Source organism: Dipodomys merriami, unplaced genomic scaffold, assembly GCF_024711535.1.
Source record: "Dipodomys merriami isolate MVZ:Mamm:240054 unplaced genomic scaffold, mDipMer1.0.p SCAF_48, whole genome shotgun sequence".
In the NCBI taxonomy this organism is placed as follows: Eukaryota; Metazoa; Chordata; class Mammalia; order Rodentia; family Heteromyidae; genus Dipodomys; species Dipodomys merriami.
Window position 1 is genome coordinate 1,896,596 of NW_027206046.1, and position 17,168 is coordinate 1,913,763.

General features: G+C 38.1%; 1 protein-coding gene across 5 annotated transcripts in view; it reads left to right on the forward strand.

Moving 5' to 3' along the window:
• Positions 1-17,168, forward strand: part of Dennd4a (DENN domain containing 4A) — a 115,602-nt gene that overhangs the window by 15,243 nt on the left and 83,191 nt on the right. For all 5 annotated transcript variants that reach the window (XM_069995104.1, XM_069995107.1, XM_069995106.1 and 2 more), the window contains 3 exons: positions 7,532-7,610; positions 11,036-11,166; positions 15,987-16,319. In XM_069995104.1, the coding sequence (XP_069851205.1) occupies positions 16,009-16,319 (311 nt within the window). In that variant the 5' untranslated portion in view covers positions 7,532-7,610; positions 11,036-11,166; positions 15,987-16,008. The remainder of the gene's footprint in view (positions 1-7,531; positions 7,611-11,035; positions 11,167-15,986; positions 16,320-17,168) is intronic.

Below are 17,168 nucleotides of genomic sequence, written 5' to 3' on the forward strand. Positions count from 1 at the left end.
GGTTGTGGGTCTTGAACTCTGGGCTTGGGCGCCATCCCTGCGCTCTTCAAGTGTTCTACCACTTGCACCACAGTGCCACTTCTGGTTTTCTGAGAGGTTTATTGGAGATAAGAGTCTCAAGGACTTTCCTGCCTGGTCTGGTTTTGAACCATGATCCTCAGATCTCAGCCTCCTGAGTACAGGTGTGAGCCTGGCTTCATCCCTTTAAGCTTTTCAAGGCTTTTGCTTTTACAGTCTCTTTCTCACCTTTATTCTCAACTCTCTTTACTGAATGTCTGCTATTGGTTTACATCCTTTAATTTCACTCATTGTTTTGGGAAAGCTGTCTATTGATTCCATATCATCTACCAATTACCATTCCAGTTATCTTTCTTACCAAATTCCTCCTAAGTATTATTTATATTTCCTCACCTCCCATTTTGTCTCTAGCGCATTCCAGTTGGACTGTCTTTCATTCTAACATTTTATTAAAAGAATGTTCTCAACTTTATGCTGGTTTGAGCTTTACTAAAAGCAGTGATTAAATATGTCTTTGGGAGGAAGAGAGGACCTTAGATATAGGCAATTAATTTAATCATAGTTCTCATTTTATCAACTACTATTATTGGCCCATTTGGAACTAGCTTTAATTACATTTTATGCCTCTCAGTTCCTCATTTTCACTCCTGTTCCCTTTCCTTCATAGCTACTCATTTTAATATATTCGATAAATGCTATTTTGCTGCAGATACCTTATGTTCCTTTACTATTTTCATTCAACATTCAATTTAAAGAATTTATGTTTCAGTGTTTTCTAGCTGTTTCATTGCTTCCCTATCATTTTAGCCACAACCCAAGCCTTTTTTGCTATATGGTATTCAGCCATATCTGCCACATTTAAAAATTAATCTTTTAGGATAGCACTGTTCATCATTCATTCAATAAATATTGACCATATACTATTCACCAGATGCTGTTCTATGTGCTGTTTACACAGCAGTGAATAAAACAGAAAAATACTACTCTCGTGAAATTTGCATGTAGAGAGAAAGAAAGAAATGAATAAAATACATGGTATGTTTGGAAGATGCTAAGATAGAAAAATTAAAACTGGAATGGAGAGAATGTTATATAGACATTTAAAAAATATATATCATGGCTGGGAATGTGAATTAGTGGTAGAGTGCTTGCCAAATATGCATGAAGCCTTGGGTTCAATTCCTCAGTGTGCCACATACACAGAAAAAGCCAGAAGTGGCACTGTGGCTCAAGTGGTAGACTGCTAACCTAGAGCAAAAGAAGCTCAGGATAGAGACCAGGCCCTGAGTTTAAGCACCAGGTCTGGCAAAAAAAAAAAATTAAAATGAAATTACACATAATATACCATATTACACACCATATACCATCATTATCTGCTAGCACTACTGTGCAGTAATACATCGACACATTTCTTCTCTTTGGCTGTAACTTGGCATTTGTGAACCAGCTTTTTTCCTTTCCTCCCTCTTTCCTATTTTATGTAGCATGTGGTAACCACTATTCTATTTATAGATTCTGTGAGAGTCAACTAAAAAAAAATGTTTCCCTGAGATGATTTTGCTAAAATATAATTAGTTGATACAATCAGTTTTAGATAATTGCTATATTACTTTAAAAAATATTGTTCAAGGCATGATGGCTCACACCTATAATCATAGCTACTCAGGAGGCTGAGATCTGAGGATTGAAGTTTGAAGCCAGCTCCAGCAGGAAAGTCCATGAGATTCTAACCCCAATAAACTACCACCCAAAACTGGAAGTGGAGCTGTGGCTCAAGTGGTAGAGTGCTAGCTTTTAACAAAAATAAAATAAAAGCAAAACCCCTATAAGAATAGCACTCAGACCTAGGCCCAGAGTTCAAACCTCACACCCAGCACACACGCAAAATAATCATCCTAACTTCACAGTGCTGTTAACACTTGTCATTTGTGCTCATTTCCCTTAGGATATTACCAGCATTGGGTTTAATGTTTCCTATTCACATTTATCAAATTTAATGTAATATTTCATTTCACTACTTAATTTCTTTAATTATTTGCAGGGCTTAGGATTCCTTTTTTTTTTTTGTCGGTCGTGGGGCTTGAACTCTGGGCCTGGGCGCTGTCCCTCAGCTCTTCAGCTCAAGGCGAGCGCTCTACCACTTGAGCTACAGCGCCACTTCCGGTTTTCTGGTGGTTTATTGGAGATAGGATTCTCACGGTCTCTCCTGCCCGGGCTGGCTTTGAACCGCGATCCTCAGATCTCAGCCTCCTGAGTAGCTAGGATTACAGGCGTGAGCCACCAGCGCCCGGCAGGCTTAGGATTCTTCTAAGCATTTTAGTATTTTGTTTTTATATGAAGTCTTGTTTTATAGTTTGATCATCTAGTAGATCTTATGAATTTAAAAATGATACCAATCATTGTTAACTAGAATAGTAACAATTTTCAAATATTCAAGTATTAAATTTTCACATCCTTTTCAGATATCATGTTGTTATAGTTTGTGAGATAAAATGGAAAGGGGTTTTTAAGTTTTGAAGAGTGGGTATGGTAGTTTATGCCTGTAATCCTGGCTACTCAGGAGCTGGAGATTGGAAGGAAGATCATGGTTTGAGGCCAGTCTGGGCAAAATGTTTATGAAACTGTCATCTCAATAAGCCAAAGATGATTAGGAAGATTTCTGTCTGAGGCTGGCCTAGATGAGAATGTGAGACCCTACCTGAAAAATAATTAAAAGCACAAAAAGGATTAGGGGCATGGCTTAAGCAGTAGAGCACCTGCTTAGTAAGCATGAAGCCCTGAGTTCAAACCCCACTACTAATTGTCTCCCCTAAAAAAGTCTGTTTAAATGAGCAGTGACTCAAAATAGTTAAGAAGTTGAAATGTGAGGGCTGGGAAGGTGGCTCAGTGGTAGAGGGCTTGGCTTGCATGCATGAGGCCTTGGGTTCGATTCCTCAGCACCACATAAGCAAAAAGAAAAAAGCCAGAAGTGGCGCTGTGGCTCAAGTGGTAGGGCGCTAGCCTTGAGCACAAGAGCTGAGGGACAGTTCCCAGGCTCAGAGTTCAGGCCCCATGACTGGATCCAAAAAACAACAACAACAACAACAACAAAAAAAGAAGTTGAAATGTGAAACATTAAATGACAAAGTTATAAATCTGGTATATGTTCTTCAAAAAACTACTATACACATTTGAGTAATTCACGACTAGTTGTAAAATTGGAGCAGAAAAATCAGATCCTGTGTTGAGAGAAACAAATTTTAATTTTGGCAACAATTTATTGTAGATACCAGATAGCAAATTCATATGATAAAGAGGAAGTAAGAAGTTTATGACTGAAGATTGTATGCATTTGGGAAATGAAGCTAAAGATGGTGCAAGAGAGGAAATGTAAAACAACCAGACTTCCCTTTCACAGTAGACCAGTACATTTGCATTTCACATGCCTTGATGTGTAGGAACAGATTTTCAGTGCAAGATTAGCAGTTCACTTTTGTTATTTATAGGTGATCTGATTTCACTGTGGTAATAGTAAATCTCATTGACATTGTTTATTTTAAAAGAATATATCAAGCTGGGCAGTGGCTCATGCCTATATCCTAGTACTGTGGGGTCTGAGATCTAAGGATCATGGTTCAAAGCCAACCTTATCTTTTTGTGCTTATATCTCATCCTTTTCTTTCCTGTTTCTGTGTCTTTTACTTTCATTCTTCCTTATTTTTTATTCTTTGTCTTGTCATACCTCTTTATTAAAACTTGTGTTTTCCAATTTAGTCTCCCTCACTCTCCCCGCCCCCTCCTTCCAATACTAAGGTTTGAACTGAGGCATCATGCTCTTGTTAGGCTTTTTTTTGCTAATGGTGGTGTTCTTCCATTTGAATCATATCTCCACTTCCAACTTTTTGCTGGTTAATTGGAAATAAGAGTCTCACTGATTTTTCTGCCCAGATGGCTTTAAATCATGATCCTTAGATCTCAGCATCCTAAGATCAGTACCTAGCTATCTTATTTTTGTATTCATTCTCTTTCTTACTTGCTAAAATATCTACTGTTTTCAACCAGGTTAACTTCTGTCTCTTATATAGTAAGATTTTTTTTTTTTTTTTTTTTTTTTTGCAGTCATGGGGCTTGAACTCTGGGCCTGGGCGCTGTCCTTCAGCTCTTCAGCTCAAGGCAAGCACTCTACCAAGATTTTTGTCCATCAAAGTCCACCTTCACTATAGTTACTTGTCTCCTCCAGAAGTTCCTTTCTTCCATTATTAAATATGAAGTATAGTATAGTAGAACTCCAATTTAAAAGCCATGAAAGTTGAATCATAAGTTGATTTATTTGTTCTTAGGCAAGCTGTTGTACTTTTAATTATAAAATTTGTTCAGTTAGCTGGACATCAGGGCTCATGCCTGTAATCCTAGCTACTCAGGAGGCTGTGGTTCGAAGCCAGCCCAGACAGAAAAGTTTGTGAAACTCTTATCTCCATAAAACCAGCAGAAAACTGGAAGTGGTGCTATGGCTCAAGTGGTAGAGTGCTAGCCTTGAGCTGAAGAGCTGAGGGACAGTGCCCAGGCCCAGAGTTCAAGTTCCACAACTGACAAAAACAAAACGGTTTGTCCAGTTATAAAAAGAATAATTGAAACAAAATCTCCCCAGATCTTCCTAGCTCTAGAATCCTATGATTCTATGGTATGTCTACTTCTCTGTTTTTTTTTCTGACTTTACTGACCTAATCCATTTAATAAATATTTGCATGCCTACCTTGTGTTTGTTTATAACTTCTATGTATGTGAGGAAATCAGAAGATACAGAAATCATAGAAGCCTTTGAATTGTTGATAATCTTATCTGGAGAAAAGAAGTATGTCCAGTCTGTTTCTTCTCTGTCCAGAGCAGATCCTTTTTTTTCTTTAATATATTCTTCTTTTTTAAGATTTAATCTAATTTGATTTTGTTGTTGTTGTTGGTCATGGGGCTTGAATTTAGTGCCTGGGTACTGTCCCTATGCTCTTTTGCTGAAGAGGTAGCACTTTACCACTTTGAACCACTTCCAGTTTTCTGGTGACTAATTGGGTTTAAGAGTCTTGTGGATTTTTCTGCATAGGCTGGCTTTGAACTGTGATCTTCAGATCTCAGCCTTCTGAGTAGCTAGGATTACAGAAGTTTGCCAGCACTAATTTGATTTTCTATTGTTATTGTTAAAGTGATGTACAAATGGGTTACAGTTACATAAGTCAGGTAAAGTACATTTCTTTCTTTCTTTTGTTCTTTCTTTCTTTTCTTTACTTTTTTTTTTTTTTTTTGTCGGTTGTGGGGCTTGGGTGCTGTCCCTCAGCTCTTCGGCGCAAGGCTAGCACTCTACCACTTGAGCTACAGCACCACTTCTGGTTTTCTGGTGGTTTATTGGAGATCAGAGTCTCACGGTCTCTCCTGCCCGGGCTGGCTTTGAACCTCGATCCTCAGATCTCAGCCTCCTGAGTAGCTAGGATTACAGGCATGAGCCACCAGCGCCCGGCTAAGATCCATATTCTTAATAGTAGCCACTTTGCTTCAACTAAGTTTCTAGCTGAAAGGCATAGTCCCTTTGGATAAAGTTATAAATTCATTTTTTGTGTGTGTATGTGCCAGTTTGAACTCCAGGTCTGGGCACTGTCCTGAGCTTTTTTGTTTAAGGCTAATGCTCTATCACTATGAGTTCTTTTTAAAAAATTAAATTACCTTATTGTTATTATAGAGGTAATATACAGAGGGGCTACATTTACTTGCATCAGGTAATAAGTGCATTTCCTTTTGTACAGTTATCTATTCCCTCATTTTCTCCCATTCCCCACGAGTTTATAGTTCACTTTCATCAGTGTCCTGTGAGTTCCACTGCTGCAGTTTTTTACCCTTTTTCCTTGGATTCTGTGCCCTCCCCCCAATCTCCTACAGATAATTTACATGAATATACTGTATATAAGGTAAAGCATACAGAATCATCAGCAATAGAAAAAACAAATTAAGAAAAGAGTCCTTTTTATGTTGTTATACATCTGGGAATCTCCATTCTAGTTGTTCTGTAACACTGTTTTTGTTGTCCATTTGTTCCATTCCAGATAGGAAAATTTACCTCAAAACTAAGAGATTGCTGGGTGCTGGTGGCTCACACCTGTAATCCTGCCTACTCAGGAAGCTGAGATCTGAGGATTGTGGTTCAAAGCCAGCTCAGTCAGGAAAGACCATGAGAATCTTACTCCAAAAAACTACCAGAAAACCAGTAGTGGCACTGTGGCTCAAGTGGTAGAATGTTCGCCTTGAGCTGAAGAGCACAAGGACAGTGCCCAGGCCCAGAGCCCCACGACCAACAAAAAACAAAACAAAACTAAGAGACTGCTCTTTATTATGATTTAGTAGCTGAAAACTATTGGGTGGATCTTTTTTTTTTTGCCATCATGGGGCTTGAACTCTGGGCCTGGCACTGTCCCTCAGCACTTCAGCTCAAGGCTAGCATTTTACCACTTGAGCTACAGTGACATTTCCAGTTTTCTGAGTGGTTTATTGGAGATAAGAATCTCACAGAGCTGGGTGCTGGTGGCTCACGCCTGTAATCCTAGCTACTCAGGAGGCTGAGATCTGAGGATTGAGGTTCAAAGCCAGCCCGGGCAGAAAAGACTGTCGTGAGACTCATCTCCAATAAACCACTAGAAAACCGGAAGTGGTGCTGTGGCTCAAGTAGTAGAGCGCTCGCCTTGAGCTGAAGAGCTGAGAAATAGCACCCAGGCCCAGAGTTCAAACCCCATGACCGATAAAAAAAAATCTCACAGACTTTTCCTCCCTGGGCTGGCTTTGAGCTAGCTACTCAGCCTCCTGAGTAGCTATTATTACAGGCATGAGCCACCGGCGCCCAGCTTTTGGGTAGATTTGTATGTATAATCATGTTTATGTGTAATGTTCTAGATGACATAGCAAATGTGACTAGCCAGTCTTTTCACACCATGTATGTTCATTCTTTGTTCTTTAGTTGTCTCTGTACCCATCCTATAAGGAGGTGTTACTTTAGAAAACATAATCTTTTCCTTTCAGAAGATAGGTTGCATGTACTTTCTCCATAGGGTTAGAGACAGCAGTGCAGAGAAGTGATTTGCATGTGTGTTTCTAAAAGGGCCACATTAGGGATCCTTGTGATGGATTGCATTGTGTCCTCAAAGTAAAAGTTTCAATTAAAAACAATAGCAATTTAAAGGAGTCTATGCTAAATATAATAGTTTGACACATGTTGCTGCAGGAAGAACATTGAAGTGTCATGCAGTTATCATGACTTCTATTTATAATTCTAGGATATTCTAGTAAATAGATCTAATAAATAGATAACTAGTTTTCTGGATTGCAATGCGTGGTTTTTGTTAGGAGCTAGTGTTTGAATATTACTTACTGGCTCTTAATCAGATGAAAAAAATGTTTGTAATCATTTTGTTTAGAAGTTATTAACAGAACTTTAAGTAGCCACAGGTATGTTAAAGGAAGAGTTTGAATTTAAGCACAGTTCTTATTCTTTTCAATACAGTATTCCTCAAATTCTGAGGCCTGCAGAGTTCACAGATTGAGATCTGATGTTATTTTCAAACAGAAACCTTCAGTAATGTGTAAGTAGTTTTAGTTTTTCATTGTGATTTGTCTTTTTTGATATTAAACATAGTAAAACCTTAATTTGTTAGAACACTTAAATTTTTGAATATATTCACTATATAATATTTATGAGTAACAGAAATAATGATTAAAAACAGGTATCTTGGGCTGGGAATGTAGACTGCTTGCCTAGCATGTATGAAGCTCTGGGTTCAATTCCTCAGTACCACCACCTAAACAGAAAAAAACGGAGTGGTGCCACGGCTCAAATGGTAGAGCACTAGCCTTGAGCAGAGAGAGGCTCAGGGATGGTGCCCACGCCCTGAGTTTAAGCTCCAGGACCAGCAAAAAAAAAAAAACAAAAAAAAAACACAAAAAACAAAAACACCAGGTATCTTAAAAAATTCTTTGGAATGGGATACGGTGGCACATACTTGTACTTCTAACACTTGGGAGGCTGAAATGGAGATTATAAGTTTGAGGCTAGCCCAGGCTTCTTAGCAAGACCTTGCCTCAAAAGTTTAAAAAAAAAAAAAGGGCTGGGAAGGTGGCTCAGTGGTAGAGCACTTGCCTTGCATGCCTGAGGCCCTGGGTTCAATTCCTCAGCACCACATAAGCAAAAAGAAAAAAGCTGGAAGTGGCACTGTGGCTCAAGTGGTAGAGCGTTAGCCTTGAGCTGAAGAGCTGAGGGACAGTGCCCAGGCCCAGAGTTCAGGCCCCACGACCGGACCCAAAAAAAAAAAATGAAAAAAAAAGACACAAAATTGGAACAGTATTAATAAGGTACTTATTTATTAGAGGCACTATAAAGTATATTGGGCAGTTACTCAGAAGGCACAGAAATAGGATATCAGTTTAATTAGACTTAGTATGAAAAACTAAAAAGCCACAGGTGCTGGTGGCTCACACCTGTAATCCTAGCTACTCAAGAGGCTGAGATCTGAGTATCACAGTTCAAAGCCAGCCCAGGCAGGAAAGCCCGTTAGACTCTTATCTCAAGTTAACCACCAGAAAACCAGAAGTGGTGCTGTGGCTCAAGTGGTAGAGCGCTTGCTGAACAGCTCAGGAACAGCACCCAGGTCCAGAATTCAAGCCCCACAACTAACAAACAACAAAACAAAACAAAAAAAATCCTAAAAAGCAAAAGTCCTATGGTTATGGCTCAAGCACTCAAATGCTTGCCTAGAAAGAGAGAGAGAGAGAGAGAGAGAGAGAGAGAGAGAGAGAGAGAGAGAGAGAGAGAGAGAGAGAGAGAGAGAGAGAGAGAGAGAGAGAGAGTGTGTGTGTTCAAAAGACCAATTCTATGCACAGGTTCTGCCAAATCAAAAGAATTTTTTAGTAAGTCACCTTTTGTGCTTTGCTTTCTTTGATTATAAAATGAAGGATTAGATTGATGACAATAAGATCCTTTCCCCTTCAAATGTCAATTATTCCTGTCATTTAAAAAAATAAATCAGGGAGTTAGTATTTTAAAAGAGAGCTGTCAAATTATGCATACATGCTTTGGTTAGTTTTGTTTTTAGATTTTTGCTTGAGGGTAAAAAGTATGGTTCCAAAGTTGCTTGAAATACAAGTAAGCTCCCCTTACAAGCTCAAGTTCTTTCCCACATTGTCCATCAGTTTAGGTTATAAAACTTACTTTTAAAATCTCAAGTTTTCTTTGGCCAGATTAAACATTTTTTCTTTGTGTCAGTTTACTGTTAAATATGATGTTAAATAAGATTTCTTTACTCTCCCTATCTCTCTCTCTCTCCCCTTCCTTCCTTCCTTCTTTGCTTCATTCGTTCCTTCGTTCGTTCGTTTGTTCGTTCGTTCCTTCCTTCCTTCCTTTGCAGCTGGCTTCAATTCTCAATCCTTGGATCTCAGTCTCCTGAGTAGCTAGGATTATAGGCATGGGCCACCAGTGCCTGACTACAAATAGGATTTTTTTTCCTTAAAAAAAAAAACCCATAAACAAGAGTTTTTTTTATTTGTTGCTGTTTTTGTTTTCTGTACTTTAATCTTGTTTTTAAGTTTATCTGTTTTGGGGAGGGCAAAGAGGGAACACAGAAAGGGTGAACAAATACAGCAGTGATTCTCATAAGATACTATGTTGAAATTGAACTATACCACTTGTAGATAGGGATGGGAGAGAGGGAGGGAATAGGTGACACTTCAAAAAGAAATGTAGGGGCTGGGAAGGTGGCTCAGTGGTAGAGTGCTTGCCTTGCATCCACAAGGCTCTGGGTTCGATTCCTCAGCACCATATAAGCAGAAAAAGCCGGAAGTGGTGCTGCAGCTCAAGTGGTAGAGTGCTAGCCTTGAGCTGAAGAGCTGAGGGACAGTGCCCAGGTCCAGAGTTCAGGCCCCATGACTGACAAAAACAAAACAAAGAAAAAGAAATGTTATTCATTACCTGATTTTTGTCTTATGTAACTGTAAACCCTCTGCACATCACCTTTACAATAAATGTGTGTGTGTGTGTGTGTGTGTGTGTGTGTGTGTAAATTCCCATAGAAGCTGGGCATGGTGATACATGCTCGTAATCCCAGCATTTGGGAGGTGGAGGTAGGGGGATTGAGAGTTAAAGGTCAGTTTTGATTATATAACAATACTTTGACTTAAAACTACCACAAAACAAAATAAAATAAATTATAGATAATATCCTTGAGATATGAATGCTGAAGGACTTGTCAGTTTTCAAGGAGTTGATGTAGAGGAAAATAAAGTCATGGTAACTTTTGTTCATGGGGCTCCTAGCTAGTGACTGGTTGGGAGACTTGGGGCAGGATGAAGATGAGCACTTGGAATCTGGAAGGATAATAGGAGCAAAAATGGATAGAGGTGGGATGCAAGTGTAGAAAGCAGAGGTTATTGCTTTCATCCTTATTACTGGCTCTTAGATCCTAATAACTATTAATCTTAGTATTAGACCTTAGTAAATATTAAAATTCACTGGGTAAATAAATTGCTAAATAATAATTTAGTAATAATAAATTACCAAACAGTTGAGTAAATAATTACTAAATAATTACTTATTCCACAAATGTCTAATTTTGCCTAGAGCCTTGGTCATGGTAGTTCCTTTTTCTAGACTTAAATTCTCTGGTTTATCTCTGTGAACAAATATGATATTTAAGTGGGATTCAGAAAAATAATTCTGGATTACAAAAAATATTAAATTTCCTATAATATGCTTAACAGAAACCATAGACATTTCTTTAACTTGGGAGAGGGAGTAATACTGGGGTTTAGACTTGTTTGGCGGGTGTTTTACCATTTTACCATGTTGCCTAGGCTAGACTCCAATTTGTGATCTTCCTGCTTGAGCCTCCCATATGCTGAGATTACAGGTGTGCACTTTCTTTGTAGTTGATCAAATTTTATGTTCGGAACATTTTGTATTTTAAGTATTTTAAAAATGTTTCCTCTGATTTTCACTCTCGTCTTTTCTTGTTCTTAGAGGTTGCACAGGTAGCTATGTTTCACTACTTTGAGCCAATGGAGCAAGACAAGAACTAAAAAAGAATCCGAATTGATTGGGCAGAGTCTGAAAGGGAGAAAAAATACCAGTCTCCATTCATTGTTTCATGGGTAAGAGCTTTTTCTTGTATTGACTTCCTAATTTAATTCTCTCATGCCTTTTGAAATAGAGAGCATATGCTTTTTCTCTCTCTCTTTTCAAAGCAAATAATTACATGTAAAGTGAAATACTGCCTAAACAAGTAAGCAACATTTTAAGATGCTTATTTTTTTTCTTAGGAGTGAATTCTTTAAAATTATCTATAGCATGTTAATCAAAAGAGATTTAAAAAACAATCATTGGTTAATTATGTAGCATTATTATTTCAGCTTGAGTAAATGTCAAGATTTTATATTACTGTAATTAGAGAAACTTTAGATCAGATGTATGTTTTTATTGTTCTGTCATCCCCAGTTTCACAAAAGGGACTTAATTATGTAGAAAATTTTGCAGTGGTAGATAGCACTCAGAGTCCAGGATTTGTGTGTGACTTGGAGTACTTTCCTCAGATGCTTGCTCCAAGTAATTATTAACACAAGGCATTTGTGTTTTTTGTTGTTTGTTGATTGTGGGGCTTGAACTCAGGGCCTGGGCACTGTCCTTGAACTCTTCTGCTTAAGGCTAGCCTTCTACCATTTGAGCCACAGCACCACTTCTGGTTTTCTGGGGGTTAATTGGATATAAGAGTCTCATGGACTTTCCTGTCCAGGCTGGCTTCAATCCTCCATCCTCAGATCTCAGCCTCCTGAGTACCTAGGATTACAGGTGTGAGCCATCTGTGCCTGGCAAGGCAATTGTATTAATGGATATTTAGGATTTTCTGTGAGTATTGTTAGTTTCACATTCTAGTATATATCTCTTGACCTAATGGAATTATTAATGGAAATATTAATTATTCATTTCCTATTTAAAGACTCAGTGTTTTCTTTGCTTTAATAATTTCAACAATATTTTCCCTTAAACATACTGAACTCTAACTCATTAAACCCATATTTAAACCCTAAGCATACTTTAAAAGCAGTAGAAATTTGCCGGGCACCAGTGGCTCATGCCTGTAATCCTAGCTACTCAGGAGGTTGAGATCTGAGGATCTCGGTTCAAAGCTAGCCCGGGCAGGAAAGGCCATGAGATTCTTACCTTCAATAAACCACTCAGAAAACCGGAAGTGGTGCTGTGGCTCAAGTGGTAGAGCACTAGCCTTGCTGAAGAGCTGAGGGACAGTGCCCAGGCCCAGAGTTCAAGCCCCATGACCAACAACAACAGAAATAAATAAAAAATAAATAAATAAAAGCAGTAGAAATTAAAAGTAATGCTGGGCATGGTACTGTACACCTGTTGTCCCAACTACTTGGGAGGCTGAGGATCACTTGAGCCCAGAAGTTCAAGGCCAGTCTGAGCAATGTAATAGGACCTATTTAAAAAAAAAAGCAAAACAAAACAATTTAAAATTAGAGGTGTGTTTTTAGTATTATAGACTCTTTCTGAGTGAACTAAAGAGCAGTTAGGTTTTTTATATTCATTTTTTAATTGAAATTTTAACAAATATTTTGTTAGGCAGGTAATCCACCACTGAGCCATATCTCCAGCCCTAGCATTTAGATCTTTGAAGCTATCTTCTGGAATTTTAGCACTTGTGTTCTTGGCGGTACCATAAGACACTTTGCCTTCCTTCTTTGTCATTTCCTGCTCCCAAATGTGTAAACAAAAACAACCATCAGACAAGGGAGCTGGAAGGATAAGGTGTTATCACCACTATAAAATTGTTTTCTTCTTGTGTTTGTTGGTAAAAAATACCTGATTCCTTGTTAATAGTTATTTCCTGTTGCAAATACAATGCAATTATTAAAATTTGTGAACCAGGATGATCTACTAAAAAGTTCTTCCATATAAATTTCTGTAAAATATTTGCTTATTAGCATTGTAGCTGTTGATTTCCAGAGCCAAAGAAGTAGTTTTCAAAATAAACATAAGTTTTTATGACAGTATTATTTCATTCTATTTCCCTTCTTCCTGCTTAGTGCATAAAACTATTTGATAGTTAATGATGTGAGAGGCTGAAATGCTAGAGCTCCTGCCTAGTGAGTACCAGGACTTAAGTTCAAACTTCAGTTTCAAATGGTAAATATCTAAGTAAAACAAGGACATTTAATTCTACTTTAGGCTCATTTTCTAAGCTAGTGGTGAGAATCTGACAATATATTTGAGCAGTGAATATAAGAAATGTAGCTGGGCGCCAGTGGCTCACACCTGTAATCCTAGCTACTCAGGAAGCTGAGATCTGAGGGTCACATTTCAAAGCCAGCTGAGGCAGGAAACTACCAGAAAACCAGAGGTGGTGCTGTGGCTTAAGTGGTAGAGTGCTAGCCTTGAGCTGGAATGCTGTGGGACAGCACCCAGGCCTAGAGTTCAAGCCCCACAACCGACCAAAAAGAAAAAAAAAAAAGAAAAAATGTAGCATGAGGCTGGGAATGTGGCTTAGTGGTAGAGTACATGCCTAGCATGCATGAAGACCTGGGTTCAATTCCTCAGTACCACATAAACAGAAAAAGCTAGAAGTGGCACTGTGGCTTAAGTGGTAGAGTGCTAGCCTTGAGCAAAAAGAAGCTCAGGGGCAGTGCCTAGGCCCTGAGTTCAAGCCCCAGGACTATCCAAATGAAAAAAAGAAAGAAAGAAAGAAAGGAAGGAAGGAAGGAAGGAAGGAAGGAAGGAAGGAAGGAAGGAAGGAAGGAAGGAAGGTACCAAGAACTCTGAAAACTTATGACATTAGTTATGAAAGTTAAGTAGCTATTGGGGTTTTGATGAATATAAGCAAATGTATGCTACATGAGAATCTCTACCTATAGGTATCTTATAGTTGTTAAGGGAATATTGTTTACTTTAAACCAGAATTTTCAGTAGTATATTAAGAGTCTTTTCTAGTTCTTAAATTGTGGGATTGACTTGGGAAATACTGAATTAAACAAAGTCAATCAGCTACCTTTGTCAAACAAAATGCTGAGCTTTAATTTTCATTTTCTCTCTGTCTCTCTTTGTCTGTCTATGTATGTATGTAAACGCATAGACACAGTAAGCCTGACTTATTGTTAGATTTATTACACACAGTTTAACCAAGCATGGTTAAAAAAATCTGGTGCACCCATTTTACAGCTCAGTTAATGAGGAGAAACATATATATTAAATATATAGTAAATTTCCAAAAGAACTATGTAGCCTATGCCTAACTTACTTCTTTAGAATCTTTTCTTCATATTTACTGTAATGAGGTCTAACATGCACCTCATGCTGGGACATTGGTTAGATAAACTTTCTTTCTTAGAGCAATAGCTTATAAATAATGACAGTATTAGGAATACATTCTTCTAGTTAAAGGAAAAAACTAAAGTTTAAATGATACCAAACAACTGAAAGATATTTTACATTTGAAGTGTGTGCACATATATAGTGAATTGCACTTTATGTATTTTTCTTTGAATTTATTATAAATATGTACTTCTGTTATAATACCTTTCCTACTCTTATTTTTGAATTTGTTTTATGTATTTGCTAAGACTCATTCATGGTCACTTTTTCTTATATATTTATATGGCTTTAGAGTGGGGATTTATTTACCTGGGCTTTATCTGTGGAAAGCTTATCTGAGGTCTTTTTTATTTGCAATAGCCTGAAAACACTTTTATTATTAAATTGTCAGTTGGAGCTTTCTGTAGCCACATAGATAGTTTAAGCCCTTAATACAGGGATAGACTTTTTCTTTTTTTTTTTCTTCTTTTTTTTTTTTTTTTTGCAGTGCTGGAGATTGAACTCAGTGCCTTCACATATGCTCAGCAAGTACTTTACCACTGTCCACATCCTTAGCCCAGTAAATATGTTTGTTTTAAAATTCATTCTTTTTTTTTTTCTTTTAGTCCGTCATGAGGCTTAGACTCTGGGCCTGGGTGCTGTCCCTGAGCTCTTTAGCTGAGTAGGTAGGATTACAGACATGAGCCACTGGTACCCGGCTAAAATCCACTCATTAACTGGAGTTATAGTCATGTGGAGCCTCTTGTAGTTCCAAGGCCTCATCTCCTGTCCTTATAATACCTCTAAACAAAAATCCCCTAATTACTGATCAGCAAAACTCCCTACCTGATATTAGCTCACACATTGCATTCTGGCTTTGGGTTTCCTCAGTCTTTGAGGACCTGGAAATTCCATTATAATATTACAATTTAATCTATACACTTAATTTTTTTTTCTTTCCAGACAGGGTTTTACCCTTTTAGTTCAGCCTGGCCCGGCATTTGCTATATAGCCCAGGCTGGTCTCTAACTTGCTACCCTCCTGGCTCAGCCTCCTTGCTGCTGGGATTATAGGTACATACCACCACTCCTGGCTAACCTATATGTTTAAAAGGATTTAGCTAATTTAGGTTTCTGTGGTACCCAAATTAGAAATATATACACTAATTTATATGTGTATATATGAATGTATTTAAGAATGAATGTATGTATGAATGTTGAAATATTCTTTTGGAAAAATACATGCAATTCACTTCCAAAGCCAGTATGTAATATTGTTGTGAATATCAAGTAGGTAGCAGTGTTTATAGTATTTTTTTCTCTTAATTATACACTAGTCACTTATACTAATAGGCTTATTATAGTAAAATACCAGTTGTAGTTTTTTTTTGTTTGTTTGTTTTTTGGTCAGTCGTGGGACCTGAACTCTGGGTCTGGGTACCGTCCCTCAGCTCTTCAGCTCAAGGCTACCACTTGAGCCACAGTACCACTTCCGGCTTTTTCTGCTTATGTGGTACTGACAAATCGAGCCCAGGGCCTCATGCATGCAAGGCAAGCACTCTACCACTGAACCACCTTCCCAGCCCAATACCAGTGTTTTATTCTCTTTTCAGATGTAACCTTCTGTAATGGAAGATGATTGAAGACAAGGGGCCTCGTGTTGCTGACTACTTTGTTGTAGCAGGATTAACTGATGTTTCAAAGCCTCTTGAAGAAGAAATTCACTTCAATGATGCCTGTCATAAAGTAGCAAAACCAAAAGAACCTATCACTGATGTTTCAGTTATCATTAAATCTCTTGGGGAGGAAGTGCCACGGGATTACATGTGTATTGATGTTACCCCAACTGGATTGTCAGCAGATCTTAATAATGGAAGTCTCGTGGGGCCCCAGATTTACCTTTGCTATAGAAGAGGAAGAGATAAACCTCCACTTACAGATCTGGGGTAAGTATTGATGTTTTGGTTTGTTTTTAATATAACTTTTATTGTTTGGATAAGTATTTTTAAGTGAATTGTTGATTCAGATAATATCCCTTGTAGCAGTTAACTGTTTGTTCATCGGTAGAAGCATGCTGGCTTTAGAAAAATAGATACATTTAACTGGCTTTGGTGGCATGTATCTGTAATCACAGAACCTGGGAGGCTGAGCCAAAAGGATCATCATGAGTTTGAGGACAGCCTGAGCTACATAGCAGGAATCTTGTCTTGAAAAATAGGGGGGTCAGAAGGCTGGACATGGTGATACACACCTAAAATCCTAGGTACTCAGGAGGTAAAGGTGGGACCATTAAGGTCCAGTCAGCCTGGGCACAAAGCATCAAACCCTATCTGAAAAATAACTAAAGTAAAAATGGCTAAACATGTACATTAAGGCTGTAGCCTTTGCCCTTTGGCTCTCTTTGCCCTACAGGTTCCCAGTACTCTTACCTTTCTAGTAGATTCAGGGAAGAGAGTTTGAGGATCATTTACAGAAAAGTACCAGAAAATTAAAGTATTATGCTCACTAGAAATTAAAAATTATTTCTTTTGAGACAGGGTTTTACATGTTGCCTAGGCTTGTCTTTTTACTCTTGGTCTGCAATGATTCTCCTGTCTCAGCTGCTTAAGTAGCTGATATTGCAGGCAGAAGCCATTATACTTGACTTAAATTACTTTACAGTTACAGTATAAGAAAAGTATGTCTTTTTAGCATGTTACATTGATTAAAGCCTTGAGCAACAATGCTCAGCGGCAGTGCTCTACCGCTTGAGCCACATCTCCACTTCCAGCTTTTTTGGTCTCATGGACTTTCCT